Source organism: Ceratotherium simum, chromosome 15 (genome assembly GCF_057802395.1).
Source record: "Ceratotherium simum simum isolate JZ-2026a chromosome 15, ASM5780239v1, whole genome shotgun sequence".
Taxonomy (NCBI): Eukaryota; Metazoa; Chordata; class Mammalia; order Perissodactyla; family Rhinocerotidae; genus Ceratotherium; species Ceratotherium simum.
Genome location: NC_141914.1, coordinates 3,283,342 through 3,306,901, shown reverse-complemented (window position 1 = coordinate 3,306,901; position 23,560 = coordinate 3,283,342). Strand labels below are relative to the sequence as shown.

Sequence of the window (23,560 nt, the reverse complement as noted above, 5' to 3'; positions counted from 1 at the left end):
TAAAACAATATGCCACGTTACACCAGCAGCAGCCTCACACATCTCGTGTTTACTGCATCTCTTGACTGCATCATTTTCTCTTGTGCTTGATTTAATCTCATGTTGTTTTGTTCATCATGGCCCCTAAGCATATAAAATCCACTGCTAATGTTGCCAGTAAGAGGCCACGTTGAGTGATTGATCTAGAAATGAAATTAAAAGTGATTAAGGACTACAAAGGTGGAAAATCAGTGATGGTTATTACTCACCAGTCAAGCATATCCTCTCCTATTCCACCATAGCTACCCTCTTGAAGAACAAGAACAAGGTAATGGAAGCTGTTAAAGGATCTGCTTCATTGAAGGCAATGAGACTAACAAAAATTCAAGAAAGGCCTATATGAGACATGGAGAAACTTCTATTGACCTGCATTGAAGACCAGACACAGAAACGTATCCCTCCCAGCACCACGATGATCATGGCCAAAGCAAAAAGTTTGTTTCTGATGTTGACATAAAAGGTTGGACCCAACTATGACATTGAATTTACTGCCAGCTCAGAGTGCTTAAACAATTCAAGAATTGTTCTTCATTATATTATGTGAAAGTGAGTGGTGAGTCTGCGAGTCCTGATGTGAAGATGGTTGAAGACTTTTTGGAAACTCTAGATAAGCTGAATGCGGAGAAAAATTTCTTGCCAAAGCAAATATTCAATATGGATGAAATCTCCCTATTCTGGAAACAGATGCCTGAAAGGACTTTTATCCACAAGGAGGCCAAATCGATACCAGGTTTCAAGGCTTTTAAGGACAGGATAACAGTCTTACTTGGGGGTGATGTTGCAGGCTACAAATTGAAACCCTTTGTGATCTGGCACAGTGACAACCCCAGGGCCTTCAAGTGTATCAATAAGCACACGCTGCCAGTGCACTACAGGAGCAATAAGAAGCCATGGATGACCCAGCTCCTCTTCCAAGATGCCCTCCTGAACTGCTATGCCAGTGAAATGGAGTACTGTTTGGAGAATAACGTACCTTTCGAGATTTTCCTTATTATTGATAATGCTCTCAGACATCCTCCTTTTATTGGTGATCTTCATCCCAATATCAAAGCAGTGTTTCTCCCTCCAAACACCACCTCTTTGATCCAACCAATGGATCAAGGAGTTACAGCAGCTTTTAAAGCCTACTACGTGAGGAGGACCTTTGCCCAGACTATTGCTGCAAATGAGGAAGAAGCTGAGAAGACACTGATGCCATTCTGGAAGGATTACATCATCTATGACTGCATCAAGAACCTAGCTTGGGCTTGGAGTGATGTCACCAAGAAGTGGATGAATGGCATCTGGACGAAGACACTCAAGAGGTTCGTCCATGCCTTCAAAGGATTTGCCAAGGATGAGGAAGTTGCAAAAATCAACAAGGCTGTGGTTGAGATGGCAAACAACTTTAACCTGGGTGTGGATGAGGATGACACTGAGGAGCTCCTAGAGGTGGTTCCTGAGGACTTGACTAAAGAGGAGTTGTTGGAACTGGAGCAGGAATGCATAGCTGAATAAGAGGCGAGAGAAAAGGAAACTGCAGGAGAAGAGAAAGAAGAAAATTCACAGTGAAGGGTTTAGCAGAAGCTTTGCAGACCTCCACAAGCTCCTTGAAAAGTTTATAAACATAGACCCCAGCACCAAAAGATTTTCATTAATAGAGAGGAACGCTCATGGTGCGTTATCTGCTTACCAGCAAATCGATGATGAAAAAAAGAAACAAACCAAGCAAATCACCATGGACATATCTCTGAAAAGAGCGACAGCTCCTCATGAACAGCTTCAGGCAGGTACTTCGGGAGGTATTCCAGAAGCAGGCGTTGTTACCACGGAGATGACAGATCCTTGTGTGTGATTGCCCCTGAAGACTTTCCAGTGGGACAGATGTGGAGGAGGAAGACAGTGATCCTGATGATCCTGACCCTGTGTGGGCCTAGGCTAATGTGTATGTTTGTGTCTTGGTTTTTAACAAAAAAGTTTAAAAAGTAAAAAAAATAATAAAAATTTTAAAAATAGAAAAAAGCTTATAGAATAAGGATATAAAGAAAGAAAATATTTTTATATAGTTGTACAATGTATTTGTGTTTCAAGCTAAGTGTTATTACAAGAGTCAAAAAGTTTTAAAGAATTAAAAGTTTATAAAGTAAAAAGTTACAGTAAGCTGAGGTTAATTTATTATTGAAAAAAGAAAAATCTTTGTTTATAAATTTAGTGTGGCCCAAGTGTACAATGTTTATAAGTTTACATTAGTATATAGTAATGTTCTAGGCCTCCACATTCACTCACCACTCACTGGCTCACTCAGAGCAACTTCTAGTAATGGAGCAAACTCCATTCATGGTACGTGCCCGTAGAGATGTACCATTTTTTATCTTTTATACCATATTTTCACCATACATTTTCTATGTTTAGATATGTTTAGATACACAAATACTTACCATTGTGTTACAATTGCCTACAGTATTCAGTACAGTGACATCTTGTACAGGTTTGTAGCCTAGGAGCAATAGGCTAGACCATATAGCCTAGGTGTGTAGAGACTATACCATCTAGGTTTGTATAAGTACACTCTATGTTGTTAGCATGATGATGAAATAGCCTAACAACACATTTCTCAGAACGTATCCCAGTCATTAAGTGACGCATTAGTGTATTAAAATATCCTACAATGTTTCCATTGAACTGCTGTGATTTTGTCTCAATCCAATAAAATCTTCCAATGAAATCAGATAGCCAGTATTCTATCAATAGGGTATTTTTGGTGGCATTCATAGAAACAAGTGTTTGTTTTCAGGATGAGGTGTGGTGGTAGGAGATTTATATTTAATTTCTCACCTAATTTGTCTTTTTCTCAGATTTAGTAGGATGGCTAATGCATCATGGTTCTTTAGTTCATCGATTATGTTGTCTAGCATTCTACATGCATGCCCATATATTAGATCATGCATTCAAATCTGGTTCAGCTCTTATCACATCACTCCACTCAAAAACCTTCTATGAGTCCCTAGTGCTGTTTGAACAAAGCCCCAAACCCTCAGTAAGCCATTCAAAACTTCTCCAAACTTTGTTTTCAACTTACATTTTCAGGTTCGTCTCCAAAATTTACATGTGCCGTAGCTACAAAGGTGCTCAGGTTTCTCAGGATATTGAACAATCTCTAATAGGCTCTTTGTGATGAATTCCAATGCTCATAACAACCTCTTCCTACTCCATACATGTCAAATGTCCATTATCCATCCTCCTTTCATACACACACAATTACAAATGGACAATGTTGTCCTTGGTATATGAAATAAGGATGTGTTCCACTGATTTATGTCATAGGACTACTCCGGATCTGGAATTTTTCTGACCCATACAGAAATTTCAGTACAATTTTCTTGAGTAGCTAGCCTTATTAATATTATAGTCTAGGATATTCTTAACTGAACATGGCAATCATGGTGATATAAAAGCGTACTCGCAAGGCCTGACCCCGTGTATCATTAGTCATAGGATGGATATACATGAAGATGGCATCCACAACAACAAATAATAGAGAAAAGATGGAGGGGCCTGTAGATGGTAAGGTCTTGGATTATGTCACTTCTCATCCAATCAGCTGTAGCCAAGGTGGTAACCTCATGTAATGAAAACGTACACCTGGGCGCACAGACCTGCTTTAGGCTCAGTGGGGGCAGTGGGTGTAGGAGGCACTTAGAGTTGCATTGACTATTCTCCAGTACAAACATTAACTTATATACAGGATTTTCTGGAAAACAGTATGTTAAGTAATATAAAAAGACTAGATATTGTCATCTAAGAATCATACCTCAGGAAAGACATATAGCAGAAACAGAAAAACATTGCTCATTTATTTAAAGATTTTTTTTACTCTCTGCTAAAATACAAGAATATAAATAAGAAGGTTGAAAGACATACAATGGATACCATCCTGGAAGGAAAAAAGTACAAGGAGATACAAGGAAGATACAATAAAGTTTTAATTTAATTTCATTTAAAGTCCCTTTAAAATGAGATGCCAGTAATAGAAGCCTAATTGGAAACACAGAAAATTTTCAGATGGTTTATAATTCCTAAAAACATAAATATTGCGGGGGTTTTTGGCTTTATTATTTTTTTATTGAGGTCATAACAGTTTATAACATTGTGAAATTTCAGTTGTACATTAAAAATATATATATATATAGGGGCCGGCCCCGTGGCATATCAGTTAAGTGCGTACGCTCCACTGCCGGCAGCCCAGGTTCGGTTCCCGGGTGCTCACTGACACACCACATGTCAGGCCATGCTGTTGCGGCGTCCCACATAAAGTGGACGAAAATGGGGACACGGATGTTAGCTCAAGGCCGGTCTTCCTCAGCAAAAAGAGGAGGATTGGCATGTATGCTAGCTCAGGGCTGATCTTCCTCACAAAAAAAAAATATATATATATATATATAAATATTGTATTCATAAGTACTTCTAATAATTTTCTCATTGATATTATCTGTCAGAATAAAAATGGAAATTCATACATGCCAGAAAATTTTATCTCTGCTTATTGTCAAAATTATTGCTAAATATGTCTATATATTTAGATATTTTAATGTCAGCAGAGAGGTTACTTATCTAAAACTGCATTTAAAAGTGACTGTAATTACCTTAAAATGCTTTAAGAGGATATATATATATAGTCACTTTTGTTTCTAAAATTCATGAACTTAAAATTATTTAATCACAAATAATTTTTTGTATATAAAAGTCTTGCAAAGCAACTTAAGAATAATGTAGTTGAAAAATGGTTTGGTTTTATGGAAATTTTTTAAAAGACTTACATAAGCCTCTTGCTTTACATGTGCTTCAAACTGTTTCCAAAAGACTATTATTGGAGTCAGAGCAGGCATGCAGTTACTCACTCAGTGATTATCCACTGAGGCGATGATGTTGTAGTAAATGCAACTCACACATTGCTTCACTCGACTGTAGATGAAAAACAAATCATACGTGCTGACAAATTAGCTGGGTGTTTAAAGACTTAATAATCACTTAAAAGTCGTCAGCCATATTTTTATAACATAGTAATACAAAGTCTGCCTCTTTTCCATTTTTTCAGAAAAAAATTTGAGTATTACCAATGAGCAGGACATCCTATTAGGTGTTGTGATTTATTTAACTAGAAATTGAAAAAACTAGTTAAGACATTTTATCTGAGAAATAAGTATTCCTTTATCATTTGATTACTCCACCTAAAATTTTTTTGTTTCTTTTGCTGTATAAAAAGATATTTAGCAGGGAATTGCAATCATATACAATAGAGAATACATTTTCCCTGTTCTTCATCTGGGCCAGATTCAGGACTCACACATGTGGAAAAAGAGCATTATAACAGCACAAGAGAACAGTGAGCGTGTTCTCTGTGTGTACACTGCTGTGGAGAAGGCATTGCTTCTGACTTGTTCATAATTCTCTTTCAGTTTGTCAAAGAAGACGTGGGTGTAGGAGACTGTGCTATACATACGAGTAAAGTTTGAGTAAAGACAGAAAATAAAAAGAATCATTGCATCGATAGATTCATCTGTTTGGAAATTTTATATGGCAATAAGATTTCAAAACAGAACTGATGTTTTATGTTGGACCTACAGAATGTTAACATAAATAGAAATCACGCGTGAACATGTGAAACACTCAGGAACTAAATTCAACTCAGAAGAATATCCACGATATCACAAAACATGAATACAGACAATAGCAATAACAAATGAACCCCAAAATAAATGAATTCAACTCTAAATATAAAAGCTAGAAGAAAAACAAAGCAGATGGAAAAAGTTTAAAAATAGGAGAAATAAATGAATTAGAAAATAGCAAATGAAGTTCGATGTAATAAATTAAAATAGCAATGCAATCCCTGTGCAAATGTTTGACCTGGCTTACTATTGCAAACACATGCTCAAGTGAATAGAGTACAGGAGATCCATAATATTTGAGAAGGCTGTATCTTGATATATTTCCACATCAGCAAATTCCTGAGTACCACTGAATTGTATAATGTCCTCTATGAAAGTTAGCGTGTGGACTTCTAGATAAGGGAAGTTTTTAATTTTGAGGCTCTATTATTTGATTCAAGCCAACCTCTTTTTTTTAATTGTTGTTAGATGCACCAATTTTTAAACCTCTTCATTTTTCTTAATTTTTCTCACTTTTATTTCATAAACATTTTTCTGCCAAGAATCTAAGTTTTTATCATTTTATCATGGTGTGGTAGGGCATCACAGAGCCTTATTAACACGCAGGCCTAGCGCAGTGAACTTGGATCAGTCATGAACTAAATGACTTGCACTTATACACCAGCCTCAGTTGCCATCAATTATTAAATGAAATTTGGGAAAGGAGTCCGTTTCAGATAGCAAATTTTCAAAGACTAAACTTTCAGATAAAAAGGAATTACAATATTTTTAAATAAGTCAACTGTGGATGATGTGAGTCATTTCAACTGAAGTAGTAACTTCAACTGGACCCACATCCAAGCAAACATTATGTGAAGCTGGGTTCCTTCACTCCGTGCTCAGTGACCACCCTGACCACTAGCCTCTGGTGAAAGGGCGGAACCATGGCTAATCTGCAAGACTTGGAGACTTGTTTATTCAAAGCATGAAAAGAGAAACAACAGGAAATTTCCCTTGGGAACTGTTTACTTCTTTGCAACTCTTCTCAAGGCACCTATAACCTCTTTATTTCTCAAGCTGTAAATAAACGGGTTTAGGAGGGGAATTATAATCGTGTAAAACAGAGAATACATTTTGTCCTGATCTTCAGCTAGGCCAGATGCAGGACGCACATACATGAAGATGAGAGTGCCATAGTACAACGAGACAGAGAGCAGGTGAGCACTGCACGTGGAGAAGGCTTTGCTTCTGCCCTTTTCAGACTTTTTTTTTAGTATGTCAAAGAGCACACGAGTATAAGAGATTATGATGGTCATTAAAGTGGATATTTGTATAAAAGCTGCAAAAATAAATATCATTAGTGCATTAACAGATGGGTCCTTGCATGAAATTTTGAACAGTTGTAAAATTTCACAGTAAAAATAATGTACCATGTTAGACCTGCAGAAAGTTAATCTTAGTGACAAACTCACATGAATGAGGGGATGCAGAAAACCGATTACATATGACACACTTATCAACCAAGTGTAGAACCTGTTGGACATCACCACTGGATAAAGCAAGGGGTTGCATATGGCTACATAGCGGTCATAGGCCATCACTACCAGGAGGAGACATTCCGTAGTTGCACTGGAAGCAAAAAAATAAAACTGGGTGATGCATTTAACCAGGGACATTGTTTGACTCTTGTCTAAGAAACTGACCAGCATCCTTGGAGTCACAGAGGTTGAAGTGCAAGCATCTGCAAAGGCTAACCCACCAAGGAACAGGTACATGGGCCTGTGCAGACGGGCGTCCTTCCAAATAAGAGCCATCAGTCCGAGGTTACCCCCCATGGTGGTGAGGTAGGTGACCAGGAACACCAGGAACAGGGGGACCTGCAGCCCTGGACACTCTGTAAGTCCCGTGAGAACAAACTCGGTCACCAGCGTCTTGTTTCCTTCTGCCATGTCAACACTTGATCACTGTAATGAGAAAATATGTGACAAAGACAATCACCAAAGATAGCACAAATCAGTGGCATTTTGAAATTTGAAATGGCATTTGAAATCAGTGGCATTTGAAAATTAAATGATACCCTTGTGTTGTTTCCCATTTAATGAGTAGTTTTTAAAGTTTAACTTTCATCCTTTAGTAAGTCTGTTTACAAATTCTGTGTTCTCTGACCCTGAATTTGGAAAAAAAACTGAAATCAATGCAAATATTTGAGGCAATTTTAAAATCACATGGAAGACCATTGCATGTGGAAGAGAAAAAGACTAATAATTTAATACAGGCATAAACTACATAAGTTTTTATGGTGGAGAAGAACACATAAACAAAGGGAAAGGGCAAACAATATGCTGGGAAAATATCTGTAACATAGTGTACAAATATGGGATTAATACTTGTAAACTACACACATACACACACACACACAACCTCTTACAACTAGGCTAAATCAAGTTAAACAACTCAATGAAACAAATGGGCAGAAAATATGAACAGATATTTACGGAAGAGCAAGTCAATGTGACCAATAAATATAGGAAATAATACGCATCCTCCTCAATAATTAGGGATTTTTTAAAATTGATACATTATTTTCACTCGTCAGATAAGCAAAAAGCAAAATGAGAAATAATGTCTGTTGATGACAGGAAAGTGAGAAAAGAAGCATTTTCTAACATAACTGGTAAAAACGTAAATTGTAACAGCCTTTTGAATCTGACATTATCTGTCAAAATTAGAAATTTATATAAACTTTGATCTACCAATCTTACTCCTGGATATATATTCTAGAAATAATACCACTCATGTACAGGACTCAAGTACTAGGATGTTTAATAAAGCATTGTTCATGCGGGCGAAACTGGAAGCAAAAAGAACACTCAGCAATAGAACGGTTGAATAAATTATGGTACAGTCCTACCATGGATTATTACTCAGACATAAAAGAAGTGTAATTAAGCTGTACCAGTTAACGATGGGAAGATTTTCTCAAGGTATTATTAAGTGAGGGAATCAGAATATGAAGAAGTTTAAATCTTATGGTCCCATTTTTATGAATTTTCAAATTTTTTATTTCTAAGTATAAATAAATATGATGATATGAGTGTGGATAAAGATGTGGAATAGTATACCAAGTTGCTAACATTGGTTTTCTTGTGCAGGAGTAGACGCAGTGGTAGGAATAGAGAAAGAAGAGGAGAGAGAGATTTTGTCACCCCCACACACACACAAAAAGTTCATGATAAAAACATACTATATAGTGTGTGTCCTTTTATATGCAATTATAGTGTGCGTGTTTGTGTACATCTGTGTTTACATCTGTATGTCCGTCTGTATGCTTGTATGTGCCTAGAAAAATAGATAAAAGGACGGTCACCAGTATATTAATAGAAAGAAAAGTAAAATGCTTGTTACCTTCAATGAGGAGCATTTGACACTGAAAACTCTAATGTAAAATTAGGAATAAATAATCTGTGAATTTTTTAATGAAAATATCTATTAATGATCTTTAATTCTTAATGATACTTTCCATTTAAATATTTGGTAATAGACTTTTGACTGTTGAGAGCAGGAATGATTTTTTGAAATAGTCAAAAGGTATTTGGAAGTTGTTTAAGATGGTATCCAAGTATAGTAGTCATTTTTATAGTTTTCCTCATATAGTTTCAGTACTTTTCTTATTAAATTTGTTCCTAATGACTTTATAGGTTTTATTGCATTATGAATATAATATCTGATATTTTCATGAAGTAATAGGATTGATTTTCTTCAATGACTTATAAACTATATCTGAAAGAAAATCCAGAATAGATTTTCCCAAATATTTTTGGATGAATGTGTAACCTCCTTTGTTCCTTGCAAGGGAAACAAAAATACATTTACCTCAATAATAAGAGTTGAAATAAATAATAACTTACTCATTTAAAAAATCAGTTTCATAATTTTATAGCCATACCTCTTGACACTGATAATGATATTGAATGAGAATACACTAAAAGAGCTGGGTTTGTTTAACCAGTGGGGAGAATAATGAGTTGTTATTCTCCGTCTTCACTAAGCGGAAAAAAAAGATTTCATAAGTTTAAATTACTAAACACAAGCCATGCTGTGGCGGGGTCCCATGTAAAGTAGAGGAGGATGGGTACGGATGTTAGCCCAGGGCCAATCTTCCTCAGCAAAAAGAAGAGGATTGGCAACAGATGTTAGCTCAGAGGCAATCTTCCTCACACACAAAAATAAAATTAAATTACTAAACACATATACATAGGGATCCCTATTATATACACCTAAAAAGATTTACCGGAGTATATTTGTTGAAAATAGGCTACATGGATGTTAAGGAAATGTCATTTTCCTTCCAGAAAAAGCGGAGATTTTGTCCTAAATAAAGCGGCCTTGCTTTCTTTGCAACCCAAATCACCAACTAATAGATATTTCTAATTTCACTTCATGAATTGTGATTAAACCAAGAAGTAGCAAGCTTTGGGAATTTTTTTCCTTAAGAGTAATATGAAAGAAACATTCCCAGTTAGAGTAAAGTAGACAGCGCTAGCTATATATATCATGTACTGTATAATATAAGGGCTATATTACTGACTTTAGCCCATATTTTCATGATTCCATGAAATTTTAAAAGCTTTGTATTATAGACAGCTACCAAATTCAAAGGCTAGGATGATCTTCATCCTGCAAAATTACAAATACAGTAGATGCAAGCTGCATGGCTGTGTCTCATTCTCAACTCTGTACTTTATAAAATAAAATTTAAATCTGTTGACTTATTTTTATCATGATTAATTTTTTCCATTTACTTCATTCTTCTATTAAAGTTTGTTATTTAGAAAATTTTGTGATAAATATGACCCCTTTGCAGTAAGCCATCCTCTCCCATCTGTCTGGATTTTGATGGCTGGTTGAGAAAAATCTCAATGTTTCAATGGAATTTTAATTTCTTACTTAGATATTTTGTTATTATCTGAAGACAAATTGCAAAACTCTAAGTAACATAAAATGTAGAAATCGCTGCACTCTCACCCAGTTCCTGTAAAACATTGGGAAATAGGAAAGTGAGTTTTCCTAAAGTAATGTAGAAAATGCAGAAATGAGGCTGTGATTACTGTAACACTGATTTTCATCAGTAACTTCCAAATTAATGGAGATAATATTTATTACGTCTATTTCCAAACTTGTTCTTTAAAAAACAAAGGAAGAGGAAAGAAAGCTATTCCCTCTATGCTTCCAAAGGATTCCCTGTAGGAAGAGTCAGATTTGTTCTACTGGGCATTGTGAGTTAATCATCATTTCACCCCCACAACTAGTTGTAATAATTAAATACTGTACTTTTAATCCACAGGGATTACTCTGGGGACATCTATACAGAACATCAATGAACAGGCTTTAGGAAATATTTGTTTTCCTTTCTCTTGTTTCTTTTAATGATGTCATCATCCAAATACCTACTTTACATGTTCTTTTGGAAGTCTCAAAGGTACCCTAGAGTCACCACATCCAAATTTGAAATTAGGATCTTCTGTTATCCCACCCCCAGACGTAGTTACCTTCCAGTGTTCTCTGTCTTGAGGAATAACACCACTAAACAATCAGATATGCAAGCCATAAAACAGGGACATGTCCTTGACATTGAACTCTCCCTCAGATTCCATGGATCAACCACTGCCAAGTTGTAAATTTATCTCCTAAAGTCTCTCATATCCATCCACCTCTCACACTTTGTATAGGCACAACCAAATTCTAAATACATTCACCTCTTGCAAGGACTACTAAAACAACCTCCTAACTAATCCATCTGCACCCACTAATACTCCCATCCAATTCACTTTCCACACTGCCCCAAGACTGATCTTAATAAAATGTAAAACTTGTCATGTCACTACCCACACTCCACTCCTATCAACTGCTATGGGCTGAATTCTGTCCCCCAAAAATTCGTATGTAAAAGCCCTAACCTCCAGTACCTCAGAATGTGACTGTGTTTGGAGACAAGTCTTTTAAAGAGGTGATTAAGCTAAAATAAGGCCATTAGGCTAGGTCCTAATCCAATCTGATTGATGTCTTGATAAGAAGAAGAAATTTGGAGACACAAAGGGACACCAGCTAGGCCCACACACAGAGGAAAGACCATGTGAGCACATAACGAGAAGGCAGCCATCGGCAAGACAAGGAGAGACGCCTCAGAAGAAACCAGTCTCTGTCGAAACCTTGATCTTGGACTTCCAGCCTCTAGAATTGTGAGAAAATAAATTTCTGTTGTTTAAGCCACTCAGTCTGTGGTATTAGTTGTGGCAGCCCTAGTAAACTAATACATCCACCCATCCCAACTGCACTTAAAACTTGTAAATTTTTTTCCATTGCTCTTAGGCCAAAGACCAAATCCTTAAGCTTAGTTATCCCTTATCCCAGGTCATAAAACAGACCTAATATTTAAGAACACACAGTGTTTTCTCTTTTCATTGAGCAGATGTATCAGCTCTAGCAACCCTAGCTGCTTTAAGAAATGGGCCTCCATATCTTAGTGAGTAAACACAACAAGTTTATTTTTTCCTCAAATAAAACTTAAACAGGTATCTTGGTTGGTTCTCTTGTAATTGGATCCTTCCCTCTTGTCTCTCCACCACGTCAACACGTGACTTCCATGTTTGCTGTGCCCATCTGGACCAAAGGTATTAAAAATATTGACTTGTTGAAGAGAATGGGCCAGAATGTCCCACAGTCTGGATTTGTCTTAATTTTCTTGATAATGGGTAAACTTGTATTTATATCATGAGGTATACTTCACAATGTACTTCAAATATTCTATATCAAATAGTTACCCAAAGAATGAGACAGACACAATTTCTTAAGTATACAATTCAGCAGTGTTCGTATATTTATAGAGTTGTGCAACAATCACCACAATCTAATTTTAGAACATTTCCACCATCTCAAAAAGAAACCCCATACCTATTAACAGTCAAGCCCCATTTCTCCCTCCCTCAGTCATGGGAAACCACTAATCTACTTTCTGTCTCCAGAGATTTGCCTATTCTGGACATTTCATATAAATAGTATCATATAATATGTGGTTTAACTGACTTCTTTCACTTAGCATAATGTTTTTAAGGTTCATTTATATTGTAGCATGTAACAACTTCATTCCTTTATATTGCTGAATAATATTCCATTGTATGGCTCTATCACATTTTGTTTATCCATTCATCAGTTGATGGATATTTGAGTTGTTTCCACTTTTTTGGCTTTTATGAATAATGCTACTATAAACATTCATGTGGAATATTTTTTGTTCAGACATATGTTTTAACTTCTTTTCATGCTATTGTAAATAGAATTTTTTTCTTAATTTCATTTTTTATTTGCTAATTGCTAGTACATAGAAATACAATTGATTTGTATATTGATATTATCTCCTGAAACAGTGCTGAATTCATTTATAAGTTCTGTTTGTTCTTTAGTAGATTGCTTAGGATTTTCTTTATAAAAGATCATGTCATCTGCCAATATAGTTTTACCTCTTTCTTTCCAATCTGGATGACTTTCGTTTCTTTGACCTGTCTAATTCTAAACTCATAAGATATGTTTTTTAGTTTTCTTTTCTTGTCATAGCTTTGATTTTATCAGGATAATACTGATTGTCCTTGTCAGTTCGGGCTGCTATAACAGAAGACCATAGTCTGGGTGGATTACAAACAACAGAAATTTATTTCTCACATTTCTGAGAAGTCCAAGATCAGGATGCCAGCCTGGTTGAGTTTTGGTGAGACCCCTCTTTTGGGTTGCAGACTGCCGACTTCTAGTTGTATCCTCACCTGGTGGAGAGCAGAGAGAGGAAGCAAGCTCCCTTGTGACACTTAGAAGGGCACTATCCCATTCATGAGGACTCCACAATTATGACCTCATCAAATCCTAATCACTTCCCAAAGGCCCCATTTCCAAATACCATCACTTTGGGGATTAGATTTCAACATGAATTTGGGGGGACACAAACATTATCTATAGCACAGGCCCTATAGGATGAGTTGGGAAATGTTCCCTCCTCTTCTGTTTTTGGAAGAGTTTGTGAAGAATTGGTATTAATTTTTCCTTAACTGTATGGTAGAATTCACCCGTGAAGCCATCTGAGCCTGGGCTTTTCTTTGTGGAAAGTTTTAAAGCTACTAATTAATTCTCTTGTTATAGGTTTATTCAGATTTTCTGTTTTTTCTGGAGTTAGTTTTGGTAGTTTGTTACTTCCTAGGAATTTATCCACTTCCTCTAAATTATCTAATTTGTTGATATGGAGTTGTTCATAGTATTCCTCTTTAATTCGTTTTTTTCTATATGATCAATAGTGATGTCCCATCCTTGATTCCTGATTTTAGTTTTTTAAGTCTTGTCTCTTTTGTTCTTGGTCAGTTTAGCTAAAGGAATGCCAATTTTTTAACTTTTTCAAAGAACCAACTTTTGGATTTGCTGGTTTTCTCTCTTGCTTTTCTAATCTCTGTTTCATTAATGCCTGCTCTTCTCTCTATTATTTCTCTCCTTGTGCTTGCTGTGGATTTAGCTTGTTTTCCTTTCTCTAGTTTCTTAAGGTAGAAGTTTAGGCTGCTTATTTCAGATCTTTTTTTCTCTTTTACATCATGAATTTCCCTTTAAGTACTGCTTTGGCTACATTACACAGTTTTGATGTGTTGTTTTCTGTTTCGATTCATCTCAAAATATTTTCTAATTTACCTTTTGTCTTGAAGTATATTTTGTGTGATATTAGTATAGCCAACCCAGCTTTTTTATTGTTGCTGTTTACATGCTATAACTTCTTCCATTTAGAAGAATGGAAGCCACTTATATCTTTGAATTTAAAGTGTATCTCCTGTAGACAGCATGTGGTTGTATCTTGTTCTATTTGTCATGATGATGATGATGATGATGATGATGATGTCTGACAATCTGTGCCTTTTGGTTGGATTGTTTACTCTGTTTACATTTAGTGTTATTATTGATCTAGTTGGATTTACTTCTGCCATTTGCTTTTTGTTTTCTATATGTTTTTTGTCATTTTTTTCCTCTATTCCTCCTTTACCTTTTTTTGGTATTAGGTGGATATTTTTTAGTGTATCATTTTAATACCTTTAATAATTTTTTAATATATTTCAGTTATTTTCTTAGTGGTTGTTCTAGGGCTTATAATACGCATCTTCTCTTATCAAAATCTACTTCAGACTTATACAAACTTAAGACCAGTAAGATAAGTAAGACTTATACTATTACATCTATATACATTACAGACCCATTGTTACAAGGATTGCTTAATATAATCTATGGCTCTTAAGTTAGCTGAGAGATAAAAAGGGGAGAAACATATATTTACAGAATTTTTTATATTAACCTTCTTAATTACCATTTCTGGTTATCTTCAGTTACCATATGGTGTAATTTCCTTATTCTAGTATAGATTTGTTCCCATATGCTTCTTTTCTTCTCTTATTGTCAAATATATTACATTTTAATATATTCTATCCCAATAATTAAATTTTCTACATATCATTTTATGCAATTGCTTTTTAAATCAGCTCACAGAAGAAAGGAAAATAAAAATGTAATTATACTGTCTTTTGTAATTATCAACATAATTACCTTTACTGTGACTCTTTGTTATTTTGTGTGAATTTAAATTACTATCTTGTGTCATTTCCTTTCAGCCTAAAGAATTTCCTTTATTATGGCAGATCTACTAGGCATGAATTCTCTCATTTTTTGTTTATTCTGGAATATTTTTATCTTACTTTTACTTTTACAAGATGGTTTTGCTGGTTATAAGATTCTTGGTTAAGAGTTATTTATTTTTTTCTTTCCGTACTTCAAACATGTCATCCTACCGCATTCTGATCTCCATTGTTTCTGGTAAGAATCGACTGTCAATCTTTTTGTGGTTCTCTTGTAAATGATGAGGCATTATTCTCTTACTAGTTTCAACATTTTCTCTCAATCTATGACTTTCATCATTTTGACTACGATGTGTCTAGGGGTGGATCTTCTGCATTTCTACTTGGGATTTGTTGAGCTTCCTGGTTGTGCATGCTGATGTTTTTCATCAAGTTTGGAGGATTGTGTCAGTCTTTGAGGCTTTCTCCCACCTCCTGTGTGCAGAATCCATGTGCTATGGAGCTGAAGCTGGAGTAGGGTAGGATGGAGAAGTCACTCTTCACTCACTTTCACTCACATCCTCCCTACAAAGAAGAAGCTGCAGGCTTGGGAGGGAGGGTGGCGAGAACTGGTGCTGCTGCTTGGCTGCCACTCTACTGCCCCCTATAATCTTCTGGGGCATGGAGCTGGGGGAGATGGAGCCCTCCGATATTTCCTGGCTGCCAAATCCATTCAGAATAGCTCCTTCACTCCAGGGATCTGGGGGAAATGGGAGTTGTTGCTCAGCTGCTGGAATAGCTCTTCTGCAATGTAGACCTGGGTGGGAGGATGGGTGCAGTACCCAGCTCAAATGTCATGACCTCCTGCAGTTCTTAACAAGTTTCCACACATTTTGTTAAATAAGTGCTTCATAATTTACTGTCAGCCCTTTGGTCAACTCCAGAGACTTTGAGTGGTTGCTCTGCTAATTTGACCAAGTTCTTCACATCATTCTGGAAGTCTCACTCCAAGAAAGATGTTTTTTTATCATTCACATTTATTATTCACATCATATCACATAGATAAAGAAATTAAGAATTTGCTCAATTGGATTGACATCAAATGCTGCTTTTATTCCTTATATCTGTGTGTGCAAAGACTCAGCTGAAATTAGTGGGATCTACAAAGTCTGTGGAATTTTATTTCCATCATTATCTAAGGCTCAGAAAAAATAACAGATTTTGTAATTTGAATCTGTTATTCTTTCCACTACAGCATACTACCTTATCTACTAATGGAATAAACACAAGCTGCCTTCAGTTACTCTGAAGACTGATTAATGGATCAATTTAAATGTCATTTAATATTATGTAAATAGGGGCCGGCCCCGTGGCTTAGTGGTTAAGTGCATGCGCTCTGCCACTGGCGGCCAGGGTTCGGATCCCAGGTGTGCACCGACGCACTGCTTGTCCAGCCATGCTGAGGCGGCATCTCACATACAGAAACTGGAAGGATGTGCAACTATGACATACAACTATCTACTGGGGCTTTGGAGAGAAAAATGGAAAAAATATATATTATTTAAATCTTATTTAAGGAAGAAAAATTCATAATTAAAGTTATCCTTAGGATTGCTTAAATAATTTACAGTAGAGTGTTTCTCAAAGCATAATCCAAAGCCCATGAGAATCATAATCACCTAGATGTTTATCAAAATGCAGAACCTCTGACCCTATCAAAGATCAGATGAGTCAAATAATTCTGAGCATGTGAATACTAAAATATGAGAACAACAACCTCATGTAAATAAACTCTCTCATTTTCATTTCTTCCTTTATGGTGATGGTTGCTAATGTTACATAAAATAATTGCAAATGTTAGTACGTGTTAATAAACAGAGTAGATACTAGACACATTTTAAGAGCTCAATTGATACTCAGTGAATTAATTATACTTCACTGTAATATAAACAAAAATGGAGAACTATCTAACATAAATGAAACACCAACTGCAACATGGAACTCTGAGAAGGCCTAAGAAGTAATCATTCCCGAAAGAACTACACTCACTTTACATGAGTAGTCAGTGATTATCTGATGATTCTTTAACATAAATTGTCAGTCTTTTATATGGATGTATTTCTTTCCAGAACACCAAATTTTGTGTAAATTTTCTCTATCAACAATCATTTGAAGATTTTCTCCTCCCTCAGATAAAAGAATATTCTAGATCTCAGTCACCAAAACCCAGAACAATGAGGAGGAGGGGTCCCATAGGAACTTAGATAAATCCTCCACGAAATTTCCATTTTGAGTGAAATGTCACTGTAGTCATCAAGCAGGAAAATTTCTGACTTAATCATAGTCATTTAATCTTCAGCAGGTGGTTTTTCAAGATTTAAGGAGTAATTATTGTCAAGAACTGGGGTTACAGTTTCTCATATCAGAAGATATGAGACCTCTGGGTCAGAGACAAAGGGCTTTATTACTCACAGGAGTAGCAGTATCCAGGTTGTCAGCCTTTGCACCAGTTCCTCAAGACTCAGTTCACACAGACTGATATGGTCCAGGTACACTTGTACTTGTAGTGCATTGTATTATAGGAGAGTAACCTGGGCTTAGGTAACCTGATTCTTTTATAATGGGCAATAATTCAACCTGCTCTTTGCTCTGGAGGAAGACATAATCTCTGTCTTCCAAGGTTGTTTGCTATGCAAACATCCTTGGAAAGATAGCCCAGAACAAAGATAGTCAGTGCCTCTGCTTGCAAGATGTGCAGAAACATGAAAAACCCATGAGGAATTGTCTTCCAACAATCACCATGGATAATTCTCAACCCTGGATGGACCTTAGAGCCATATGGGGAACTTTGAAAAAATACTGTTTCCTGGGCCTAACCCTTAGCAATTCTGATTTATTTGGCCTGGGTAAACCCTGGTGTTCGTATTTCTTATAGTTGCTTCAGGTGATTCTGTTTTGCAACCAAGAATGAGAAACACTGATCTATATCTTTTAGAGGAAGATGTGGTAAAAGAAGGCAAACAAGACAAGATCTAGGCTGTGACTTTTCATTAACTGTATTACTGCTTATCTCCAGGGTCTGATGAGCGAGGATGGTGCAGCTCTAAAATATCCTGTAAACTGGCAGCTGAAATAGTCCTCCTCACATGGGTGATGAAGCAACAAGGTGGCATCCAAATCATCTTCCACCATAAAATATAAAATTGTGACAAATGAAAATGTCTGCAAATAGCTTACAGAATCTCATGGAAAATCCAGCAAGTTCTCCCCAGTCTATTGGAGAAAAAGAAGAGGAATCCAGGAAGAACAGCCAGAGGCTGGTCTTCACCCCCTCAGCTCCCACCTTGTTGAAGGAGAGAGGCAGGGAGGGGAACGTGGCTGACCGTTCTCCATCCAGATGCTTCTTTTTACTTGATTATTTCCTCCTACTTTGCTCTCCTGCACACTCAGCCCTTCATTCACATTCTGCTTCTTTTTTCTTGCCCACTTTCTTCCTTCACGAGCCTTCTCAGACATTTATCAGTGTGTAGTGTGGTGGTTAAGAGCAGAGCTCCCGGAGCCAGATTCCCTGGTTTAATCCTATTTTAAGACACTACTTGAGATTACTTACTTAATCTCTTTGTACTCCAGTTGCCTCATATGTAAAATGAGGACAATATAGCTCCTACTTCCTAGGGTTCTCTGAAGATTAAATGAGACAATACTTATATGACATTTAGAACACTGCCTTACACATATGTCATATAAATCTTTGCTAAATAAATAAATCTTTACACAATATATCCTGTAAAAATGTAGAAAGTGTATGAATTTTATATTCATATTTTAAAATCAAGTAAGAACATATGTATTTTTCACCAAACACATATGTATGAATCTTCTATATTCTGAGAGTTCTGTTAATCTGTGCCACCAGAGAATATTCAACTCAATCTTATTAGTGACTACTGAAAAAATAAATAGCTCAGTAAATTCTTATAAAGTAATTCCCTAGAAACTCATCATAGCATTATGTCCCTTCCAATATTCAGTCTATGGAAGGAGGGAAAAGGGTAGAAAAAGAATCCGTAAATAATTTTCTGGACTTCGTTGAATAGTTTTATGTCATTTTATTCACTCTGCTAATAATCTAGACAATACGATACTAATAACTATAGTTAGAGTAACAAAGTGCCTAGATGATTGGAAATATGTACACTCATACCACAAATAATTTAAAATGAATCTTTAAGTCTACCTCTTTTCAGTATCTTGGGACTTATATCCTCTGGGGGAGGGAGAGAGCTTAAAATGCTAGGTATCATTAGAATCTAAAAAATGTTTACTGAGGATTTCTAGAATAATGAATTGTACATGAAGCCATTGCCATCATGAAATGGTGCTTAAAGAAATTCACCATTAATGGGAAGTAGCAAGAAAAGCAACTTGAATAGAATGCTGCTCATTTGAATGGAAAAAAAATATAAAATACTGAAGACTAAAATTTGACCAAAAAAAAAAAAAGGAACATTATGGAAAGCAAGAAATATAGGTTGGAGGATGAAAGATAGCAAATTTTGTATGAAATGATAGGAAGCCACTAAAAACATAGTAGGGAGTATTTCCTGGGAGAATAAATTAGACAAGTATCTCCGGAGGCAGGAGGGTGGATGTAGGATGCTGTGTAAAGGAAACTAATTATTTACCTAAGCAGGCAATGAGAAGGTTTTGGAATAAATATTTCCATTTTTTCATAGGTACACCTGGGAGAAGATGTGTGAACTGAGAATGTTAGAGCGCGAGGAATACATAGAGAGCAAGCAAGATCAACTAAAGCAGCATCACAGCGATGTTTGTTAATGTACAACAATCTAAAATAAATGTGAGGTATTTCATTAATTTTCCTTCTCTCTATTTTCTTATCGAAACTTGCAGAAATAAAAATAAACACACTACAATAATTTATTCCTGAACTTGACAGACCAAATTACAGCTATATCCATCTTCAACATTATTTTGCTTTCTTACTTCCCAGAAGTACCTTCTGAAGAGGTTCATTTTTGAAACTTTAGAGGAAGTCACACTATAAGCCAAAGAATTGAGAAGGTTTTTGAAGGGAATAATAAGAATTCGATAGTATGTGCATTTTACAGATTGAGAACTGTTCATTTCCAAATATATTTTGGGAGCCAGTTGACTCCTGCCATCAATTCATTCCGTGACTGAGTTGTGAAGATCCAGGGATCCTGACAATCATGGAGCTCAGAAAGGAAGAAGCAAAGGAGAATCCCCAGCTGACAAGGCCCTGATTTGAAGCAGGATTAATAAGGGCTGAAATTAATAAGGATTGAATTAATCGATACCCTATATAGTTTGAATCTCAACTTAAATTCTCTCATTATCAGCCCAGCATTCGTTTAGAGGAGATGTTTGGCGACCCTATGGAAATGTCTGCTAATAATGTCCATTGCTCCTAATAGGAGAATTGGAAAGTTATTTAGCGAAACTGTTACCTAATTTCCTGTCACCAAACTTTTGCCAATTTCCGTTGGGTAGTTTCTCATTATCTCAAATGATTACCATTCTCATGACACCTTGTTAAGTTGTTTTGTTTGTTTGTTTTTTTCCGTAGGAGCAAAGACGATCACTCTCGAGGCTGGTGTAGCAGAGGGCTTGAACACAGGCTGCATTTCAGTCAACATAGTCTGCTTCATCCTCACTCTGTAAAAGTCCTAAATGAGTTTACATTGAAAGGAGAGCTCCCTTGAGGCAGCATCTCCTCAGGTCAAGAACCAAGTCACTTTCCCTGGGTTAGTCTCTTCTCATTGATGTCATGGATCAATCTTGATGCAGAATTGAAGTATTATATCATTTGAAGATTCAACTTGTATGGTCATAGGGAGGATTAACATGTTTGACTTTTTTGGCCCTAGCTTGGACTTTAATATCATACTGACATCACGTCCTTTTCATCCACCATTACCCACCCCAATAAAGGCATGATCACCATATTGATTTAGTTCTCTGCTTCTTTGTTAACAATGCCTGATGTATTTAACATAATACTGGATAAGTAATTTCTGTGGAATTTAAAGCTAGATTCACAAATAGTTGAGAAGTGTACAGAATTCTCTCAAGATAGCAACAGAATTTCAACATCTTCTTAATCCAGCTTCCATTGATGAAAGTCCTATAAAGAACAAAGTAAATATACTATAGCCTGACCATGGCTTTTACAAATGGGACATCACATCATGTGAGAAATGATAAACCCAGGATTTGACACTATTTCTGTTCAGATAATCAAGCATGTAACGAAGCCCTTATATTGCTGTAAAGGATATATATTCAAATGTGAAGATCTGTGAAAGTCAAAATGTCCCAACCACCGGTATCTTTCAGAATATAACAGTTTCTATCTTGAGCCCTAAAAATGGATCTGATTCGCCTGTATATTATACTACCTCATCCACAAAATATTTGAAAAACATATAGAGTAGATTCAGTTGATATTTATTTATTTGTACCCTGAATGGTCAAAAAGTAATTAATGATGGCTCCTAAAAACTAATTTAACCCCCTTTTATCCATAATATTTCCATAAGATAATGGAAACTGGAAAAATCCAAATCTCTCCACACATTCTCAAATCAAAAAAAGCATAACTTACTTATGAACAAGGAGAACAAAAATTTCCGTAAAACACACCTTCAGTATGACTGGGAAGCAGAGAATACTACGAACATCAATTTACTGCTTACAGGTAAGCAGTAAATTATACCCAAACACCCACTCTGGAGACTGGACCAGACTAAAGGGAAAATGGAAACTCTACAGAAAAAAAAAGAGAGAGAAGAACTGAGGCCTCAGAGTAGAAGAACACAGACAAAATCAATCCCAGAAATAGAAGCTGCCATCCTAAGTAGAGGAAATACCAAGACCCAGCCTGAAACTCGATAGGTAAGAGGAAGCGCCATGAAATATCAAAGGAAGGGACCTGGAAATATGCAGCAGTCTTAGTGAAAGCATCAGCTCTGTGAAGGAGGAACATGGAAGAAGGAGGAACCCCCTAGCAAGCATGGTACTGAAGAGAAAGAGGGAAATTGAGGTTCCTGAAGAAACAAAAGAGAATCCTAAAATCAGAAGGCACTTAAAACTCTCCTTCAAGGAAGGTTCTAGAAATTTGAAACTTTCATTTCACTATAACACAGCAGAAAAAGGGCATGGTGAACCAAAAAATCCAGTAAAATACCCAAACCCCTCCTACCTGTCTATCTATAACTGTAATTGATGGTCCTGGAAATTTTGATGTTTCAAATGACCAAAAAGCAATTGAGAACATCTATAGTAAACTATCATAAGAAGAAAACAAAATGAAAACCAATGCATTTCTACATTTTGCCCCTAAAAACACCCATAGAGCAGGGCATAATTCTAACACAGGATGACAAGACACCAACTCAAATTAAACATCTTTAAACAAGCAGAAATATGAAAAGAAAAAAAACTCAAATCAAAAATTCTAAAACTAAGAATGGATATGGACTAAAATTAAGATGTGAAACAAAAGTTGACCAAACTCAGGAAAGAATTAAAGACAAAATATTCTTAGAAATAGACTTAACTATAAGGTGCCAAGGAAAAATGGATTTTATTGAAAATGTATTGAAGGAAATTGAGTGTGGTAACAGTTTCCAAAGATGGACCCAATGAACCACATCTCCTGATATATATGCTTTTGTGTAGTCCCCACTTCCACTGAATCTGGGCTAGCCTGGTGACTCTCTTTAAGCAACAGAATGCAGCAAAAGTAATGCTGTGCCAGTTTAGGCTTAAGAAGTTGCTTCCACTTTTGGATCCACAGATATCACATGGAGAGAGAACCAAAAGACTCTGGTATCTCAGCTGAGCCCAGTGTTCCAGCCATCTTCATCAATGGAGCAGATTTGTGAGTGAGCCATGTTGGAAAATCCAGACCAGTTGAGCCTACAGATGACTGTAGACCAGCTGACATTACATAGAGCAAAATAACTGCCCACTTTGAGCCTGACCAAACCACGGGATTGTGAGAGATAATAATTAATTAGATTGTTGGTGGGTCATTAAAGTTTGGTCATTTTTTATGCATACATAAATAATAGAGAAATGGAACAACAGAAATATTGAGAAAAGTCATGAAAACAGCCAAGTGGGAAAAACCAAAGTAAGAAGAGGTGAAAACTGATCAGAGAAAAAATGATTTATATAGTTGATAGGCAAAAAAATCCAACATATATATATATAATGAGT

The 23,560-nt window shown here is 36.1% G+C and overlaps 1 protein-coding gene and 1 long non-coding RNA gene across 3 annotated transcripts in view; one reads left to right on the top strand and one right to left on the bottom strand.

Moving 5' to 3' along the window:
• Positions 1-21,274, top strand: part of LOC147915100 (uncharacterized) — a 92,146-nt gene extending 70,872 nt beyond the window's left edge. Inside the window, exons 2-3 of the long non-coding RNA XR_015554373.1 lie at positions 20,029-20,158; positions 20,904-21,274. This is a non-coding gene — a long non-coding RNA (uncharacterized LOC147915100). The remainder of the gene's footprint in view (positions 1-20,028; positions 20,159-20,903) is intronic.
• On the bottom strand, positions 6,692-12,128 carry LOC101391445 (olfactory receptor 5AC2-like). 2 transcript variants are annotated; one of them, XM_087439415.1, is made up of 2 exons: positions 12,111-12,128; positions 6,692-7,597 (listed from the first exon to the last, which is right to left on the bottom strand). In XM_087439415.1, the coding sequence occupies exons 1-2, from the start codon at positions 12,126-12,128 to the stop codon at positions 6,692-6,694; spliced, it is 924 nt and encodes a 307-aa protein (XP_087295541.1). The 2 variants fall into 2 exon arrangements, with proteins under 2 accessions (XP_087295541.1, XP_014650435.1); XM_014794949.1 differs by lacking the exon at positions 12,111-12,128 and having other exon boundaries at positions 6,692-7,621.
• Positions 21,275-23,560: the final 2,286 nt, after the last annotated feature.